Source organism: Mustelus asterias, chromosome 5 (assembly GCF_964213995.1).
Source record: "Mustelus asterias chromosome 5, sMusAst1.hap1.1, whole genome shotgun sequence".
Classification (NCBI taxonomy): Eukaryota; Metazoa; Chordata; class Chondrichthyes; order Carcharhiniformes; family Triakidae; genus Mustelus; species Mustelus asterias.
Window position 1 is genome coordinate 86872783 of NC_135805.1, and position 20312 is coordinate 86893094.

At 42.0% G+C, this 20312-nt stretch overlaps 1 protein-coding gene across 2 annotated transcripts in view; it reads right to left on the reverse strand.

Annotated features, from left to right (window-relative positions):
* Positions 1-2219: 2219 nt before the first annotated feature.
* The window catches only part of gtf3c2 (general transcription factor IIIC, polypeptide 2, beta), a 96297-nt gene continuing 78204 nt past the window's right edge, over positions 2220-20312 (reverse strand). The window contains exons 17-19 of one of the 2 annotated variants that reach the window (XM_078212973.1): positions 20081-20185; positions 7732-7830; positions 2220-4984 (exon numbers count right to left, since the gene is read on the reverse strand). In XM_078212973.1, coding sequence (XP_078069099.1) covers positions 4853-4984; positions 7732-7830; positions 20081-20185 — 336 coding nt within the window. In that variant the 3' untranslated portion in view covers positions 2220-4852. Of the gene's footprint in view, positions 4985-5142; positions 7831-20080; positions 20186-20312 lie in introns of those variants that run through there. The other variant, XM_078212972.1, reaches the window with a different exon arrangement.

Here is a 20312-nt window from a genome sequence, read left to right on the forward strand (position 1 = left end):
TCCACCAAGTCCTTCTCTTTGGTGAATACTGACGCAAAGTACTCATTTAATACCTCGCCCATTTCCTCTGGCTCCACGCATAGATTCCCTCCCTTGTCCTTGAGTGGGCCAACCCTCTTGCTCTTTATATATGTATAAAAAGCCTTGGCGTTTTCCTTAATCCTGCTGGCCAAAGCTTTTTCATGACCCCTTTTAGCCCTCCTTAAGTTTCTTTCTACTTTCCTTGTATTCCACACTTGCTTCGTGTGTTCCAGCTTCCTAGCTTTGACAAATGTTTCCTTTTTCTCTTTGAACTAGGCTCACAATATCTCTCGTTACCCAAGGTTCCCAAAACTTGCCATACTTATCCTTCATCCTTACAGGAATGTGCCAATCCCTATCATCTTACACTTGAAAGCTTCCCTCATGCCAGATGTTGATTTTCCCTCAAACATCTGCCCTCAATCTACATTCTTCAGTTCCTGCCTAATATTGTTGTAATTAGCCTTCCCCCACTTTAGCACCTTAACTTGAGGACTATTCTTATCTTTATCCATCAGTAACTTAAAGCTTACTGAATTGTGGTCACTGTCCCTGAACTGCTCCCCTACTGAAACATTGACCACCTGGCCGGGCTCATTCCCCAATACCAGGTCCAGTATGGCCCCTTCTCTAGTTGGACTATCTGCAGGTCCAGTATGGCCCCTTCCCTAGTTGGACTATCTAGCTCACATACATCATTAAGAATGCAGCTTTAACATGGATTTGAGGTAAAAAAAAAGGCAAGCTTCATGAGCACATCTACAGAAGTCATGGGAAGTAGGGGGGGAATTCTCCACTGTTCAGAGTCATACAGAGCACAAAAGAAAATGGTTGTGGTTGCTGGAGGTCAATGATCACAGTTCCAGGACATCACTGCAGGGGTTCCTCAGGATAGGGTTCTCAGCCCAACCACCTTCAGCTGCTTCATCAATGACCTTCCCTCCATTATAAGATCAAAAGCGAGGACGTTCACTGATAATTACACAACGTTCAGCACTACTCATGACTCCATATATACTGAAATAATCCATCCCCGAATGCAGCAAGACGTGAACGGTATTCAAGTTTGGGCTATGTGGCAATAACATTCATGCCACACGTGCTAATCTCATCAACCACCTGCAACATTCACCCCCTCCACCACTGATGCACAATGCCAGCAGTCTGTACAATTTACAAGATGCACCTTTACAGCACCTTCCAAATCCAGGACCTCCACGACTTAGAAGGACAAGGACAGCAGATGCATGGGAACACCACCACCTGCAAATCCCCCTCCAAGTCACATATTATCCCTGCCATGGAAATAGATAGCAATTCTTTCACTGTTGCTGGATCAAAATCCTGGAATTCCCTCCCTAACAGCACTGTGGGACCACCTACACCACATGGACTCAAGAAGATGGATCACCACCATCTTCTCAAGGGCAGTTAGGGATGAGCAATAAAAATGTTGGTCCAGCAAGTTATGTCCTGGTAAAATAATTTTTTTTAAAAATCTGGTGGCTCACTATGAGTCATTCTCCTGGGGAAGGAAGGGAAATACAACCATATCTCTTTAGTGCTGAATTGGATTTAGGATGACATGCTTGTCAGAGGAAAATTTAAGTCAGCCTTTCATGTCACATTTTATTAGATATGGCTTGAATGCAGGCCCTCAGTATTCCAGCACACAGATGGTCAAACTGGACTTTGAGGATTTGTGCATCACTGAGAGGAAGCAGATTCTTTCCAATCATCTGCAGATAACCCTGCAAGTCAACAGGATCACGAAAGGGAACCTTGGATGACTTTTCCCCTCTGTTACCCATGGATTTTGGCAAATCCAATGGTATCTACCTTGTTTACAATCTAGTTAACATCAATACAGACTGGTGCCCAGACCTTCCTGGTCTCGGTGACTCAGTTTCATACCAGAAAACACATTTACAGAGTTGACAATTAAAACCCACAAGAATCTCCATCTGATATTTTAAAAATGCCCTAGTGATATTTCTCCTGGGAGATTAGTCGTTAATTTCTGGAGGGTTCAAAACAATCTGGGAGGGCTGATAACACTTTTTATGATTGCCAAAGGCTCATCTAAATAACGCACAGCCACAGTTAACCTTTGCAACAAGAAACAAGTCAACACCTTGTTTAGTAGGTTACTAGAATGTTACCCAAATAAGCAAGGGAAAGAAAGCAGACAGATTTTTAAAAAATGAAGTGTTTTAATTGTATATTATGACTTCAGGGCTAAAGTAACATTTAAATATAAAAGGATATAACCACTCAGTTTGAAACAATTTTTAAGCCTGAGTATGGAAGAGTATGACTTATACTCTAATTACTAAAATACAGGTAGACATATATTTGCAGTAAATATCACAATAACATGATGTCAAGTAAGCAGTTGAGAAATTAATTGTAAAGGGTAAGTAGCCTGACCTTAGCTAAAATCCTATGGAATGCTAACCAGCAGGAACCAATTTAAGAAATAAGGTGGGCAGTTACTTTGGTATAGCCAACCAGGAACCATTTTCCCTTCTACAAAATGTATATGATAGAGAGAAACAACAATGCTTAGCTTTTTTTTACATCCGACTTCATGTTTTTATTTCTTTCAAATTAAAATTGCATTCTGGAACTGTGATTGGAACAGCAATTGTATAAGCCTTGGGTAATTAACTGACAGAATTCTACCACCTTGGCTACAAAACTCTTTGGGAGTTTAATTAAACAGTGGAAATAAGGGCAATTAAGTACTTAGGCCTTTTGATCCAATAAATCTGCAACTTGCGTTCCTAACAAAATTGCAATGCATTATACATCTGTATAACAGAACTAAATTAAACCAACATGAAAATGTCAGTGTAGTTTAAATGTAGCAGCCAGAAAACATAATCACTAGCCACCAATAATCACTTCAAAAGCCAAAAGAAAATTGTGAAGACAAATATTGTAACAAATAATGAGCCAACAAATATAGACTTGAGAAATATACTGTGTTAAATGAGCATATTTGACTTTCCAAATTAGAAATGTATCAGGCCTGATGGTAACCACCCACTTACCAGGTTAGAGGGTTCATTTGGCCCTTTCATAAGAATCAGATGCAAATATTTAAAAAGGTTATATACCAGTAACCTGAGGATACTATTTCAGTCAAATTCATCTGGTTGACAACACTTCATGATTAAGGCCAATTATCCAACAATGCAAACATTTTATTTATACATAAGCAGATCATAGTGTTGTGTTCATGCCCAATATCCCAATATGCCACAGACTATAGCTTCCCTAAAGTTGTAACTGAGAAAAATATTCTTATGGTTGGACCACAACATATGAATTAACTCAAATTATATTGGAGCAGTTTATAACCAAAAGCACCATTTTACTCTCTATACTGCAACCACAACTTTGTAATTTCTGAAACAAATTGGATCAACACATCCCCTGAAAAGTTTAACCACGGGCATTTAGACAATGAAGAAGTTGAGTGTGTAACATTTCATTCTTTAGGCGGGATTTTTCGGCTGCATTCACTCAAGACCGGAAAACCCCGCCGAGGTCAACAGACCTTTATATGGTCAGTGTCCCGCCCGCTATGATTCCCGTGGTGGGCAGGACAGGAAAATTTTGTCCCTTATCTTTCAAGTAGTGTGTTGGCATGATGAACTATGGAACTTTCATTTGCAAAGTTTTAGAGAACTCTAGGAAAAACATCCCAGTCTAATCATATCAGAACAATGGCAAGTAGAGAATGAAAACAAATTAAAACAGACCTTCAATTGACAAAGTATGGGGCAGAGGGAAGGAGGAGAATAGAGCATTTAAAATACAAGAGAGAAAATAAGACATCAGTTTTATTATGGAACCCATATTATCCAAAAATATAATTGGAACACAATTTTAAAAAAATCCCACATTTGTGTCATTCCCCATTGAATATCCTAAGCCAAATGAGGCAAGGGAGAATGATCTCGTGGTGGTTCCTCAAAAATAATGAACAGGAGAAAAGGTAAAACGATTTCACTTAACAACATAGTAGCGCATAGTTTAAAACAATTGGGACTGAGCTCTGTTCATGTATGAACTAACTGAATGAATGACTTTTTCTGAAAGCTTTATTTTTGTTGACCCAGCTTTCTTGGTACTCTGATTGTTCTCCGAATTTAAACAAAAAACACTTAGGAAAATGAGATTCATAGAACATGGCTGAACACTAACCTAGACCAAAGTGCATCTCGAGAGCAGGGTGATATGAATATGCTGTATTCAGAGTGGTATAAAGTAGTTAATATCCATAATTCTCCAAGCAGCAAGTTGTTTCAATTTCAGTTATACTAATCAGGAAGGTGATTCTCAAATGGAATGGTGAAGGGCAACATCTCTCTACGCTATAACTTATTAGCATTAAGTGCCTGGATATAAAGTAGTATTGGCAAGAGACCAGGGAGTAACTCACTTGTCTGGTGCCTTGCCCAGAGAGGATCAAAGTTGAAAACGAACAAGTAAATGTGGGATTCATGTGGGAACTGCATTGGAATAAGTAACTTATTAATGTGTGGCCAAAATGCATTTGTAGCAGATTTTCTCATCATGACTGAAAATTTACAGATGGAGAAATCAATACTTGAATGAAAGGCAGACCACACTATAGGATAAAACACTTATATGGAGACATCTATGACACCAGACTACTTCTCCACATGCTGCATCTAATTGATTTTCAAATAGGATTAAAGCTAAACGTTCCTCCAATTTAAGAGTCTGTTGTGAACACATTACAGAAGGCCAAGATGTTGCATGTCACAACAATCAATAAAGAATGATACTACTGCAGTTAGCCAGCAACTTCAAAAATGGAACAATTTAATGTCATATTCTGTACAATGAGAAAAAGCAAGATTATATATAGCTGGTAGTTTAGATGCATCTGTATTGAAAGTGCAGGTCTCTGTATCAGCCTCTGTGCCTACAATGAAAGATGAGTAAGTTGTGGTTTTACCAAGCAAAGGAGACAATAATTTAAAAATCTATACTCATCATAGTAGATCTATAATTTCAATATGCAGACAGACCTGGTGATGGGTGTGAGGAGGGATGTGAATCAGCCACACAAATAATATCGATCTCTCCCATTTATTCAGCACACATCTCCTGTGTGACAGTTTTGCCATACATGCACAACGGAAGCACTGTGTGAGCTGTGGCGATTATCTTTTGTATCCCAGAATAAAACCATCTCAGTGGTAAAACGAGCAAAATGAAACAATTGAACAGTCGGATGTACCAACATCAAGGGTGCAAGTCCAGTATTTCTGCATCTTCTGATCACAATAAAGCATGTATGAAACTTTACAAAAAAAAACTGAATTGTTTTGTCGTTTGAGGTAGCTGTACATCAAGATGCACCCAATCACATCAGTAAGTTACAGATTTACTGATCTTTGAATGCCCAAACTACGTGCAGCAGCAAATAAATGAAATACACAACATAAGACAGAAACCCAAGAGAAATTTTAAAAAGAGATAATACACCACCGGTTATATTCAAATAATTATAAAACAGATATCACTTTTACAAAAGAATTGAAAAATTGTGAATTCTGATTTAACTTTACAGGATTTTTTTCAGGATAGGGAAGGGGGGAAAGCATGGAATTTTTTCAAGGTTTTTTTTTTAAGAAAAGTTCACAGCTAAAAGCCTAATTTTACACACAGTGCATTATTTAACCTCAAAACAGCAGTATGGAAATGACAACAATGCTCAGTGTGAGCAAATTGACCTTTGCCCGTTTCACAATATCCAAGTTGTAAAAATCATGAAATGCTTATCAAATTATAAAAGGAAAATCAGTTTCCACCAATATTTATTCAACAGGAATTCTCTAGTATAGATTTCTTTTTACTAAAACTACACAGACAAGAACCATAGATGTTTCAAGTTGTAGCCCCCCATTAGCAAATTCTGACAAGCCCCAGTAGACACAGTGAATCATTGAATAGAATCATACAATCCCAACAGTGCAGAAGGGGTCCATTCTGCCCATCGAGTGCACCAACAACAATCCCACATAGGCCCTATCCCCGTGACCCCAAATATTTACCTGCCAATCCCTCTAACCTACGCATCCCGGGGCACTAAGGGGCAATATAGTATGGCCAATGCACCTAACCCACATCTTTGGAATGTGGGAAGAAACCAGAGCACCCAGCAGAAACCCACACAGACACGGGGAGAACGTGCAAACTCCGCACAGACAGTGACCCAAGCCGGTAAAGTGGGGTTACTTTTGTAAAGTGTGGTTACTTTTCCAGGAAAAATGGCACTTCATCTTGAAACTAAAAGAAATTTTGCTGAAACATCCACAGTGGTACAAATATCTTTCCACCTGCATAATGCCAGGGAGAAGACACAAATATGCAGAAACAATCTATCCAATTCTCTGGAGTCTTAACTGATCTCTCATTTTGTACTACCAATTACAGTTAAGAGAAAGGATTAAACTTATTTCCACCCAAATACAATTTTATTCCACCTCAAATTCAGTTATTATTATAAATCACTGAAATTTTGTATGTACCAGACAAATGCCCATTCAGCCCAGGCAACGCATTTTCTAGGTAAACTCCAAATCTGTGCTTCTTTTTCTTAAATACAAACCTGACCTGCTGTTTACTTAGAACAAGCTCCAAACAGGCCACCAACAACAAAACCAGCTCTTAGATTGAAAATCTTAGTAATTTACATCAAATTTAATTTTGATTTGTATCATAGAAGAATCTGAACCCCTAATAGCTGGCCATAAATTGGAGGCGCAGGTTTAAGCCAACAAGCAGTAAATCAAGGACAACTGCTTTTGGCTCAATTTAAAATAAAAGCAACCTCTAAATGTAATTGTGCGACATTTCATGATTTGAACAAAGTGGTTTTGTAAAACTGTTCTTAGCAGCTAAAATCCTGCCTAAATCCAATCTTGTGAAATCAGACACAAGTTCACATAGACCATACTGGTCTCTAAGCTTTGTTCAAAAATGTCAAAAAACCTACATCTCATTAAGATTCAAGAAAAGTATAATAGCAATACCGAGGGACTAAAAAGATCTTGCTCAATTTCACGGCAGAATTGAAAAGATGAGAGTGAAAGAAGCCGAGAAGTGAAGTTTGCCGACTTCATCTGAAAACTATCGGAACTCTACCACCTTGCCCGCCACGGAATCGGAGCAGGTGAGGGTCCGACAACGGAAATCTCTGTTGAGCTCGGGCAAGAATTTCTGCTCTCGCCTGAGCGAGGCCGTAAAGTCCCGCCCGCGGCAAGGACCATGCATGTGTCTGATTCAATAGATTGATCTCCAGTAACACATTTAAAGAAGACATATTCTTCTGTACAACAAACTTTTAGAAAAACACACACTACTGAACTGGCAGGTAAGCATACCCGTGTCATGTTCAGTTATTGTGCCCTGGTTGGACCCAATAGCTGGGATTCAAATCACCACTGCATTTGTTGGAAGGGAAACTGATTGTGGTGGCATGTCAGCACGGAGTGGTGTTCTTAAACCTCCAGCCCATGTTGATGCACATTATTCTGCTTGCACTGCAGTTTTTACACTGTGCATGACAGTTGGGATGATGGTATTCTCAATTCCTTCAGCTTCTGTAGGTTGGAACATGGAACTGAATTGTGCTTGATATTCCTTGATCAGTTTCCTGCTTACATGTGTGTTAAGGCTCCGCACGCAGTGCGCTCGGACAATCCCCGATTGCCCAGCTGAGAGGATCCATCCGTGGGCATCAAGGTTGGGATTGAAACGAACCTGGGTAGAACAAAATTAGTGGGTGTGAAAACTGAGCAAAATGCTGAATATGATTTAATTGTGTAGTCAAGGAAGTTATCAAACCAACATGCAGTAACGTAATGCAAAAGAGAGCACAAAGTAGTAAACCAGTGTGAACAAAAAAGCTTCATAAAGTCTAATTGAAACTGGAACTATGCACAATAAAAATGTAGTAACATTTTTCAAATGCTTTAAAATGATTAACCAAGATGAAAACAGAATGCTGGAAAATGAAGTTGCAAACATGATAGTTGATAATAGGCAAAAAGAACTGGAGTCATAAATATGCAGCAAGGTAGTGGTTGACAAATATAACTGACAGAAATATAAATCTTTCACAACATATTTCACAAGAGAGGAAAAAAAGATTTGTTTTACCATTGGGAAGGCCAACTCATTCAGTGAATATGTGAGCTATACAGATCAGGATGCTCCCAGGGTCAATCCCCAGACTCGGGTGAGTTAGTTGATTTCAGCAAAGGTATTGACAGGTATAAAGCTAGCCTTAGAACTCTGCTCAGTAGGGGAAAAGAGGCCCAAGTTCCTAAAGTTAATTGCTATTCAACTATTCCTGCTGGAAACTTGTGGCCATCAGGTGAGGACAGGATTGGGTTCTGCTGTAATGTACTCCCAAGAATCACTGGCAACACTAACATAAAATAATTGCAATGCGCTAAGATACTAATGAGAGACCTTTCCCAATGTAGCCCAGCAAGAAGTCAATATTCAGAAAGAAGAGAAAGTTAAGAGAAGCAACAGTAAAAATCATGATGTCATCTTTCAAATTGCGAGTGAATATGTGAATAATTCAGAGAAAATAAAGATTAGTTAGGAAAAATATAAAAAGTGGAAAGTTTAAGTAGTTAAAACTGCAAATGCAACACATTTATTGATGAGAGTTTGAGAAATTAAGGTGTGTCTGCAGGGAGGAAGAAAGGCAGTGAAGCCCATAATGAAGAAAACAATTGAAAAACAAAGAAGGGTAAAGACAATACCGACATATGGAGGGTTTCTGCTAAGGTAGGTTATGCATCCTGAACTGAATTGATTGTATGATTTATGCCCATTAACATTGAATCCTACAGTGCAGAAGGAAGCCATTCGGCCCATCGAGTCTGCACCGACCACAATCCTGTCCAGGCCCTATCCCCATAACCCCATGCATTTATCCTAGCTAGTTCCCCTGACACTAAGGGATAATTTAGCATGGCCAATCCGCCTGACCTGCACATTTTTGGACCTTGTATCCATTTTAATCCTGAACAGAGGGTGGTTTCCATGCCAAAAGACCTTCAAAGATAGGGGAGGTAGAATTTGGGGTAAACTCAGATCCAGTCCTTACAGGGCCAGGGTATAAAATGTCTGCCATCAAAAATGTATGCATTCTAGAATCCAACATAAATAAGGGAAATACATCTTACACCTTCTAACTCTCATGGATATCCTTAATCATGCTAGTTATGAGGGACTCCAGTGTGATCAATCGCATTGCTGAAATCAGCAGAAAACAGTGCCACAGAAGATTCTGAAGCTCTCAATTACCACTGATCAGAGACGGATGGAGATGTCCTGACAAGGGGAGCCCACTGGGAAAACAGGGGAAGCAGAGCTAGGTCCAGGTGCAAGCCTGGATGCAGTCCACCTTGGGGATGGTGTACTAAAGAAAGCTGCTGGAAAAACACAAAGCTCAAACCCAAGATTCCAGATTTCCAAAATGCAGTTTTATGGTTTAGTTTATATATATGTTTGCATTATTTTCTTATTTACATTGTAAGTAATCAGTGGCATAAAGAAATCAGACCAACTTGTATTTAAATAGCATCTTTACCATAATAAAAACCCCCAAAGTCCCTTCAAAGGAGGCTTACAAAGCATGGAGTCACATAAGGTTATGTTAGGGCTGATGGCCAAAAGGTTGGCCAAAGCAGCAGGTATCACTCAGCATGTTAAAGACAGAAAAAGAGTTAGTGAAGTTCACGATTGGTTGCTTTCCCCACAGACCAATACCGATTCATAATTGTGGAGATGCTGGTGTTGGACTGGGATGGACAAGATGAGAGGTCACACGACACCAGGTTATAGTCCAACAGATTTATTTGAAATCACAAGCTTTCGGAGCGTTACTCCTTCGTCAGGTGAAGTTGAGTGAGGTGCACAGGCACAGAATATATAGGCAGAGTGACGATAGCCCAACACTCTTGATGTTGGGCTATCGTTAGTGTTGGGCTATCGTCACTCCGCCTATATATTCTGTGCCTGCGCACCTCGCTCCACTTCACCTGACAAAGGAACAGCGCTCCGCAAGTTTGTGATTTCAAATAAACCTGTTGGACTATAACCTGGTGTCGTGTGACTTCTCATCTGATTCATAATTGGTAGCTGCGCTTGGCTACATTTAAGTGAAACAGACTGATTAACTTAATGGATAGCAAGTTACTTGTTTGAATCAAATGAGTATGATGAATATTAGGAAATTTGACACCTTGAAATCTAATTAAGCTTGGGTAGCTTTTCATATCTTCAATCTTCCTTTATCGTTCCACCATTTCCAAGGGATTTGTGTGCAGCTTCCTTCACTGAAGGCGTGGGTTTCCTCCGGGTGCTCCGGTTTCCTCCCACAGTCCAAAGATGTGCGGGATAGGTTGATTGGCCAGGTTAAAAATTGCCCCTTAGAGTCCTGGGATGTGTAGGTTAGAGGGATTAGCGGGTAAAATATGTGGGGGTAGGGCCTGGGTGGGATTGTGGTCGGTGCAGACTCGATGGGCCGAATGGCCTCCTTCTGCACTGTAGGGTTTCTATGTTTCTATGTTACTTTGGATGGTCTGTGCTGTACATAAATTTGTCACCATCTCAAACTGGCTTCATAATCTCTGTTGTGTGCTAAGTTAACTGTAATCTAATATAAATTTTATTGAAATCGGCACAAGCACAGCAGTCCTCTGGATTCGAACCACACAATGTGCTTGCCTCCCTTAGGAATGAGAGGGTCACCGAAACCTTGTCACTGTTTGCGCAGTATATAGTCTGACTAACATAGTACACTCTGACAAAAAAAATCAATGCGTCAAGTACCCGAACACAATTTAAATTGACTGAATAAGGGCCTGGAACTTCTGGGCAGCAGGGATGCTGGACACATGGCAGCTGCCTGCTAAGATTTTACTGACCCAAGTGAAATGGATAGCGCAGAGTTCCATCTTAGCCCAGCAGTAGAGTCGAGGGAGGACAGGAAACACCACCTTCCCTGTATCATGAGCTGCTATACTCAGGTAAGTTTTTAAAGGTCTAGATTTTCAATGAACGGGTATGCATTCGTAAATGAAGATGTGAACGGGCAAGGGAAAGGGGAGGTGCGAGAGGGAGGGGGAGGGGAGGTGTGCGAGGAAAGGGGAGATGGTGAGTGAAGGGGAGGGTGGGCGAGGGGGGGAGAGATGGGTGAGGGAAGAGGGTGGTGTGTGAGGGCAGGGGGATGGGCGAGGGGAGGAGAGGTGAGTGAACAAAGGGGGGGTTGGGCGAGGGGCGGGGAGATGGGTGAGGGAAGGGAGTGGTGCATGTGGGAAGGGGTGTGGGCTGGGGGGGTGGGGGGTAGGTGGCTGGTTGGGTGGACGATGGGATAGTCAGATGTTCAGAGGGGGAAGACATGATGGGGGGGGGGGGGGGGTGGTTGAGGGGGGTGCTGGGTTTAATTGTGGAATTACCCATTTGCTACACCAGGTTTTAAACGGTGTGTAGCCACACAGACACGGGGAGAATGTGCAAACTCCAGACAGTTGTCTTCTTAAGATTGCAACTGGAATTGTGCATGATAAGTCAAACTTTATAAACGTGATCAGCAATTTCTAAAAATGCACTGTGAATTTTTTACACATTATGTAAGGTATTAATCATCCTGGGGAATGGATATTTAAAAAAATAGCTTAGAAAAAACAGGCTTTATGAATTCTTCACCGGCATAGTTCACACCTAATGATATCCATTATTCTATTATATGGCTGCATAAACATCAAGGTGGTTGGAAGAAAAGGACTAGTTATTAAAAGCCAGTCATCCTTTATATAGATTGAGCTAGTCAACTGTGATCAACCTCAGAATCATCAATACTTTATGCTAAAAGAATCAACCTTCACTGATGATTTGCACCTTATTTACAGAGAGGGTTACAGATCATACTTGTAACATTAAGTTACAGCATCACCATTTGGTGTTAGTTGTGCACTTTCCCAGCAAAAACAGAATGTGCAGTTAAAATGTTTGAGAGAGATACGTAGCAACGACAAACAATGATAAACAGCAGAGAATTTGATGATGTAGGAACTTAAAGGAAGTGTAGTATACATATATGAGAATATTAGCAAAATAACCCAAATATAATTATCTAATCTGAAAGCCTATGAATTAGTTTATATTTTCTATTTTTAAATATAGACTCAGTACAGATGCTATAGGAAAGATAGAACAGGAGGTAAGAGAGGAGGGGGAGTTGCACTTTTGATTGGGGAAAGCATCACGGCCGTACTGAGAGCGGATATATCCAAGGGTTCGGCCACTGAGTCTATATGGATTTTAAATTTTAAAATCCCCTATTTTTAAAAGGGGATCCATGGCCTAGTCTGCAGGGAGCGGTCAGAGGGTGGAGCTGAGCATAACTGTGAGTATGAAACTAACTTACCGGCGAAGGTGATTGGTGGTTGCGGGTCACATTTGCACAAGTGCAGACACTGTGACCAGAAGGTGGTTTGTGGAGGAGCTGCTGAGAAGGGACAGTTAAACCCCAAACACTACTTCAGTGTTTCCCTCCCTCCCTCCTCCTCTAACCAAAAAATAAGTTGGCAGGAGGACCACAAGCAAGGGAGAGGTGAGTTGCAATTTTAAATAAAAATCTATATAAGGGCAAAATGGCAGCTAGGGCAGTGGCATGCTCCTCTTGCCAGATGTGGGCAATTAGGGAGCAATCTAGTCTCCCTGACAACTTTGTCTGGCGGAAATGTGTCCAGTTGCAGCTCCTCACAGACCGCATTGTTCGGTTGGAGCGGCAGGTGGATGCACTGTGGAGCATACAGGAGGCAGAGAGTGTGATAGACACTAGTTACAGGGAGGTTGTCACACCACAGGTTCAGACAGGTAGATGGGTGACTGCCAGGAGAGGCAGGCAGGTGGTACAGGAGTCTCCTGTGCCTATTCCCCTTTCAAACAGGTTTATCATTTTGGATGCTGTCGAGGCGGATAGCCTGTCAGGGGGAGATACCAGCAGTAGCCAGGCCTGTGACACCACAGCTGGTTCTGCTGTGGGAAAGGGTCGGGCAAAGAGCAAGCGAGCAGTAGTAATAGGGGACTCGCTAGTTAGAGGCACGGACAGGCGTTTCTGTGGCCGCAATCGAGACTTCAGGATGGCGTGTTGCCTCCCTGGTGCCAGGGTCAAGGAGGTCGCTGAGCGATTGCAGGACATTATTAAGGGGGAGGGTGAGCAGCTAGAGGTCGTTGTACATATTGGTATCAATGACATAGGTGGGAAAAGGTCCTGAAATGTGAATATAGAGAGTTAGGCAGAAGGCTAAAGTGCAGGACCTCGAAGGTTGTAATTTCAGGACTACTACTACTACCACGTGCTAGTGAGAGTAGGAATAGGAAGATTAAGCAGATGAATGCGTGGCTTGAGAGCTGGTTCAGGGGGCAGGGATTTACATTTTTGGATCATTGGGATCTTTTCTGGGGAAGGGCTGATCTGTTCAAGAGGGATGGGTTACATTTGAACTGGAGGGGGACTAACATCCTGGCGGGGAGATTTGCTAGAGCCACTCGGGAGGGTTTAAACTAGTTTGGCAGGGGGGTGGGATCCAACGCAGTAGGGAGACAGAAGAGAAGTTTGAGGACAGCACGGAAGTTAAAGAGAGCACATTAATTAGTAAAGGCAATGTCAGTAATCCTAGTACCAGACAGATCAGACAGAAGCAAGATAGAGAGCAAGGGAAGATTGAACTGCATTTATTTCAATGCAAGAGAAATGACGGGCAAGGCAGATGAACTTAGGGCACTGATGGGTACGTGGGACTGGGATATTATAGCAATTACTGAAAAATGGCTAAGGGAGGGATAGGACTGGCAGCTCAATGTTCCAGGGTACAGATGCTACAGGAAAGATAGAACAGGAGGTAAGTGAGGAGGGGGAGTTGCACTTTTGATTAGGGAAAGCATCACGGCTGTACTGAGAGGGGATATATCCGAGGGTTCGGCGACTGAGTCTATATGGGTAGAACTGAGAAATAAGAAGGGGGAAATCACTTTGATAGGGTTGTACTATAGGCCCCCAAATAGTCAGCGGGAAATTGAGGAGCAAATATGTAAGGAGATTACAGATAGCTCCAAGAAAAATAGGGTGGTAATAGTCGGCGATTTTAATTTTCCCAACATTAACTGGGACAGCCATAGTATCAGAGAGTTGGATGGAGAGAAATTTGTTGAGTGTATTCAGGAGGAATTTCTCATTCAGTATGTGGATGCCCGACTAGAGAGGAGGCAAAACTTGACCTCCTCTTGGGAAATAAGGAAGGGCAGGTGACAGAAGTGTTAGTGAGGGATCACTTTGGGACCAGTGACCATAATTCTATTAGTTTTAAGATAGCTATGGAGAATGATAGGTCTGTCCCAAAAGTTAATATTCTAAATTTTGATGGTATCAGGCAGGAACTTTCAAAAGTTAATTGGGGGAGTCTGTGGGAAGGAAAAGGGATGTCTGGTAAATGGCATGCTTTCAAAAGTGTGTTAACCAGGGTTCAGGGTAAGCACATTCCTCTTAGAGTGAAGGGCAAGGCTGGCAGAAGTCGGGAACCCTGGATGACTCGGGATATTGAGGCCCTGGTCAAGAAGAAGAAAGAGGCACATGGCATGCATAGGAGGCTGGGACCAAGTGAATCTCTTGAAGAGTACAGGAGGTGTAGGTGTAGAGTTGAGAGAGAAATCAGGAGGGCAAAAAAGAGACACGAAATTGTTTTGGCAGATAAGGCAAAGGAGAATCCGAAGAGCTTCCACAAATACATAAAGGGCAAAAGAGTAACAAGGGAGAGAGTAGGGCCTCTTAAGGATCAACAAGGTCATCTATGTGCGGATCCACAAGAGACGGGTGAGATCCTAAATGAATATTTCTCATCAGTATTTACTGTTGAGAAAAGCATGGATGTTAGGGAACTTGGGGAATTAAATATTGATGCCTTGAGAAGTGTACATATTACAGAGGTGGTGGTGCTGGAAGTCTTAAAGCGCATCAAGGTAGATAAATCTGTGGGACCTGATGAAGTGTATCCCAGGACGTTGTGGGGGGCTAGGGAGGAAATTGCGGGTCCCCGAGCCGAGATATTTGAATCATCGATAGTCACGGGCGAGGTGCCTGAAGATTGGAGAGTGGCAAATGTTGTGCCTTTGTTTAAAAAGGGCTGCAGGGAAAAGCATGGGAACTACAGACCAGTTAGCCTCACATCTGTGGTGGGTAAATTGTTGGAAGGTATTTTGAGAGACAGGATCTACAGGCATTTAGAGATGCAAGTACTGATTAGGGACAGTCAGCATAACTTTGTGAGTGGAAAATCATGTCTCACAAATTTGATTGAGTTTTTTGAAAGGGTAACCAAGAAGGTAGATGAGGGCAGTGCAGTTGATGTTGTCCACATGGACTTTAGCAAGGCCTTTGACAAGGTACCGCATGGCAGGTTGTTGCATAAGGTTAAATCTCACGGGATCCAGGGTGAGGTATCTAAATGGATACAAAATTGACTTCTTGACAGAAGCCAGAGGGTGGTTGTAGAGAGTTGTTTTTCAAACTGGAGACCTGTGACCAGCAGTGTGCCTCAGGGATCAGTGCTGGGCCCACTGTTATTTGTCATTTATATTAATGATTTGGATGAGAATATAGGGGGCATGGTCAGTAAGTTTGCAGATGACACCAAGATTGGTGGCATGGTGGACAGTGAGGAAGGTTATCTCCAATTGCAGCGGGATCTTGATCAATTTGACCAATGGGCTGACGAATGGCCGATGCAGTTTAATTTAGACAAATGTGAGGCAACGCATTTTGGTAGATTGAACCAGGGCAGGACTTGCTCAGTTAATGTTAGGGCGGTGGGGAGAGTTACAGAACAAAGAGATCAAGGGGTACATGTTCATAGCTCCTTGAAAGTGGAGTCACAGGTGGACAGAGAAGGCATTCGGCATGCTTGGTTTCATCGGTCAGAACATTGAATACAGGAGTTGGAATGTCTTGTTGAAGTTGTACAAGACATTGCTAAGGCCACACTTGGAATACTGTGTGCAATTCTACCGGGACTTGATGGATTGAGTTATAAGAAGGGTTAAATAGACTGGGACTCTTTTCTCTGGAGCGTAGGAGGCTGAGGGGTGACCTTATAGAGGTCTATAAAATAATGAGGGGTATAGACAAGGTAGATAGTCAATATCTTTTCCCAAAGGTAGGGGAGTCTAAAACTAGAGGGCATAGGTTTAAGGTGAGAGGGGAGAGATACAAAAGTGTCCAGAAGGGCAATTGTTTCACACAGAGGGTGCTGAGTGTCTGGAACAAGCTGCCAGAGATAGTAGTAGAGGCGGGTACAATTTTATCTTTTAAAAAGCATTTAAATAGTTACATGGGTACGATGGGTATAGAGGGATATGGGCCAAATGCGGGCAATTGGGATTAGCTTAGGGGTTTAAAAAAAAAGGGCGGCATGGACAAGTTGGGCCAAAGGGCCTGTTTCCAGGCTGTAAACTTCTATCTATCTATATCTATACCTGAGTGCAATATATTGAACAATCATTTGGCATTAGCCAAAATTCACTGTTGCAATTACCAGGGCGGCACGGTAGCACAGTGGTTAGCACTGCTGCTTCACAGCTCCAGGGACCTGGGTTCGATTCCCGGCTTGGGTCACTGTCTGTGTGGAGTTTGCACATTCTCCTCATGTCTGCGTGGGTTTCCTCCGGGTGCTCCGGTTTCCTCCCACAGTCCAAAAATGTGCGGGTTAAGTTGATTGGCCATACTACAATTGCCCTTAGTGTCCTGGGATGTGTAGGTTAGAGGGATTAGTGGGTAAATATGTAGGGATATGGGAGTAGGGCCTGGGTGGGATTGTGGTCGGTGCAGACTCGATGGGCCGAATGGCCTCTTTCGGTGCTGTAGGGTTTCTAAGATGCAAAGCAATGCCTTCAGAGCTAACACTGTGGGGCGCACGGTGACACAGTGGTTAGCATTGGTGCCTCACAGCGCCAGGAAACCGGGTTAGGTTCCCGGCTTCCTGTCTGTGTGGAGTTTGAACATTCTCCCCATGTCTGCGTGGATTTCCCCTGGGTGCTCTGGTTCCCTCCTACAGTCTGGAAGACCTGCTGATTAGGTGCATTGGCCACGCTAAATTCTCCCTCAGTGTACCTGAACAGGTGCCGGAGTGTGGTGATTAGGGGATTTTCACAATAATTAATTACTGTATTGATGTAAGATGACTTGTGATACTAATAAATAAACTTTAAAACACCTAGAATGAGGATGATTGAGGTCTGTCACTGAAATTAATAAGCAATTCAACATTTTTATGATAAACCTGTAGGATTGGCATTCAAGGATGATTAAATTAAATGGGCTGAAGGGTCTTCCCTACTGTAATCATTTTGTGATCGTTAGAACCTAACCCTGTACAAATCCTCTTCTACATGGGACATTCTTTATTGAAAACAAGATTTCTGTGATATTTCAACTCCTGCCTTTTGGGAGGGGAGTGGATCGGAACTGATCTTTGAGATAAATTGCATATTTACATTCAGCTGTTTCATAAAGGATAACAAACTGAGTGGAGTGTGCTGTTATACTGATGTCACTTAGTGGTTTATGTATTATTCTTCAAGTACACACCAATGTGTGCAGGTACTACATTTAGATTGAAACCACTGGGCTCATTTTATTCAGGATTTGCCAATTATACATGTTCTTGCTGTTAGCAAGTGTTGTGGTGGACAGGATTGAATGACAGAGACTGGTGACTAAGAGAGGGGCCAGGATAGTTAGTTCAAACATTACATCTTGTGGGACTTGTTCAATTTGCAGCTTTTTGTGAATTTTTGTGAACTATTGAAATCTGCTCATTAGCCTGACCGGTTCAAGTCTGCTTACTTCTGTACATAGTGAAAAGGAAAATAATTGCTATATTTAGAATATTACAAACATCATAGCTTGGCACAGCAATTGCAAGCTAGCTTAACTACATAAGGAGCTAATAAAGTTTAACTACTGTTTACATATAGATACATATAATATGTATTTTATACATATACAATAACTGCTCCTATATGCATGCTCTTACTTTTTATGCTTAGAAATTTAGCATAATCTTACTCTGTAGTCAATCAAAAATGAAAAGCATTTGGTGCAAACAGAGCATTAAAAGCTAGTAGCTGTATTAAACTGAAGGGGGTGGTGGTTGTTCCCTGGCAAACAAGGCTGTGTCATCACACTGATGCTCTTCTCAATCTTTCTTGCAGCAATGCTCCATCTCACCCTCAGCAAGCTCCCTGCTAGAATGGATCTAAACTACAGAGCAAATAGGAATCTGTTCAACCTCCGCTGTCTGCAGGCCTGATCTAAAGTCGCATCATCCTGTCTCACTGAACTACAGTATGCAGATGATGCGTGCGTCTGTGCCAAGCTCCAAGCCATCGTCAATACATTCACTGGGGCTTGTGAGAATGGGCCTTACACTAAACACCCCATAAGACAGAGATCCTCTGCCAACCTGCCTCCACCACACAGCACTGCCTTCCCGTTATCAAAATCCATAACAAGGCCTTGGACAACATGGACCACTTTCCATACCTTGGGAGCCTACGGTCAACAAAGGCAGACATCAATGACGAGGTTCAACACCGTATTCAGTGTGCCGGCGCAACCTCCAGTCCGCCTGAGGAAGTGTGTGTCTGAAGACCAGGACCTCAAATCCAGCACAAAGCTCGTGGTCTAAGATGCACCAACATCGATGTTCTCGCTCAGGCCAAGTCCAGCATCGAAGCATTGACCACACTCAATCAGCTCTGCTGGGCCACACCATCTGCATGTCTGATACAAAACTCCCTAAACAAATTCTACCTGGAGCTTTGACATGGCAAGCGAGGCCCAGGAGAGCAGAGGAAACGCTTCAAGGACACTCTCAAAGCCTACTTGACAAAGTGCAGCAGCCCCACCGAGCCTGGGAATCCCTGGCCCAAGACTGCCCGAGTGGAGCAAAGTCATCTGGAAAGGAGCTGAACGCCTCGAGTTTCATTGCCAAGAGGAAGCTGAAGCCAAGGGTCAACATCTCTGCTTTAAGCGTTTGCTTTGGAAAATCATTCCATTCTTTAACAATTCTTTGCGTTAGTAAGTATTCCTAACTACACTCCTTTACCAAAATTCAAAAGGTCACACCCAGTGGAAAAATACTCTTCACCCCATCAAAACCCTTCACAATTAAAACAAAAGCTTTCATCACAACACGCCCCTGCCTTCTCTGTTCTAATGAGAATAGTCCTAGCACCCCACCTCTCTTCATAACTATAGATTTTCATCCTGGCAAACCTAAGCTATGTGTACTCGATACTATTGATTGTTATAATGTGGCACTCAAAATACGTACACAGAATTTTATGGCCCAACCATTATTTTGCACAGATTTATCATAACCTCTTGTACTGACCCCATTTATAAAATGCAACATGTTTTTTTTTCTGTCTTGTGAATGGCATTTCTAGCATCACATCTGGGAAGCCTGTCAGCATCAGTGCCCGCAGCATGTAAGTTGTTGCTGAAAGAGAAGAATCTCACAGGAGTCTCCGTCTTCCTCCTTCTTGGCGCTCCCATCAAAAACACACAGTAAGCTGGTTCATATCAAGCAATAGGAGATATGAACTGCAATCAACTGACTCTGCTGGAGACACTACAAAATCACAAGATAATGGAGTTTGATTCTCTAGTGCTTGTCGGGAACCAGCTTCAACATAAATAGAGTTGTGGTGGAGATGCGGAGAAGAATTTGCTTGAGCATCGTGTCCAAAATACAGATCTATCCCACATTTCTATTTTAATTCCTCTATTTTTTGACATGGACCATGCTTTAGATGACTTAACATTCTGGATGAGTGTCTGTGGCTACGATTATGGATAAGCATTGTAATCTATCACAGATATTGATCCCCACTATGCACAATGCAGCAGTGATGCACAAATTACCTTGTATACAGATTCTAGTGGCATTCGGTCAGGGTACGTTTTTGCTTTGTCTATCGTTTGCATTCTCTTAAAAGGCTCTCTGGAAAATAGGTTCTTGAAACTCTTCTATAAAATAAGAAAAGCATTGCAAGTTAGAATGGAACAGTTTTCTGTACATAAAGTAAAGTACATATGATTACTACATTGATCATTGTGCCAACATTAGACATTTATATATTAAGTGATGAAACAG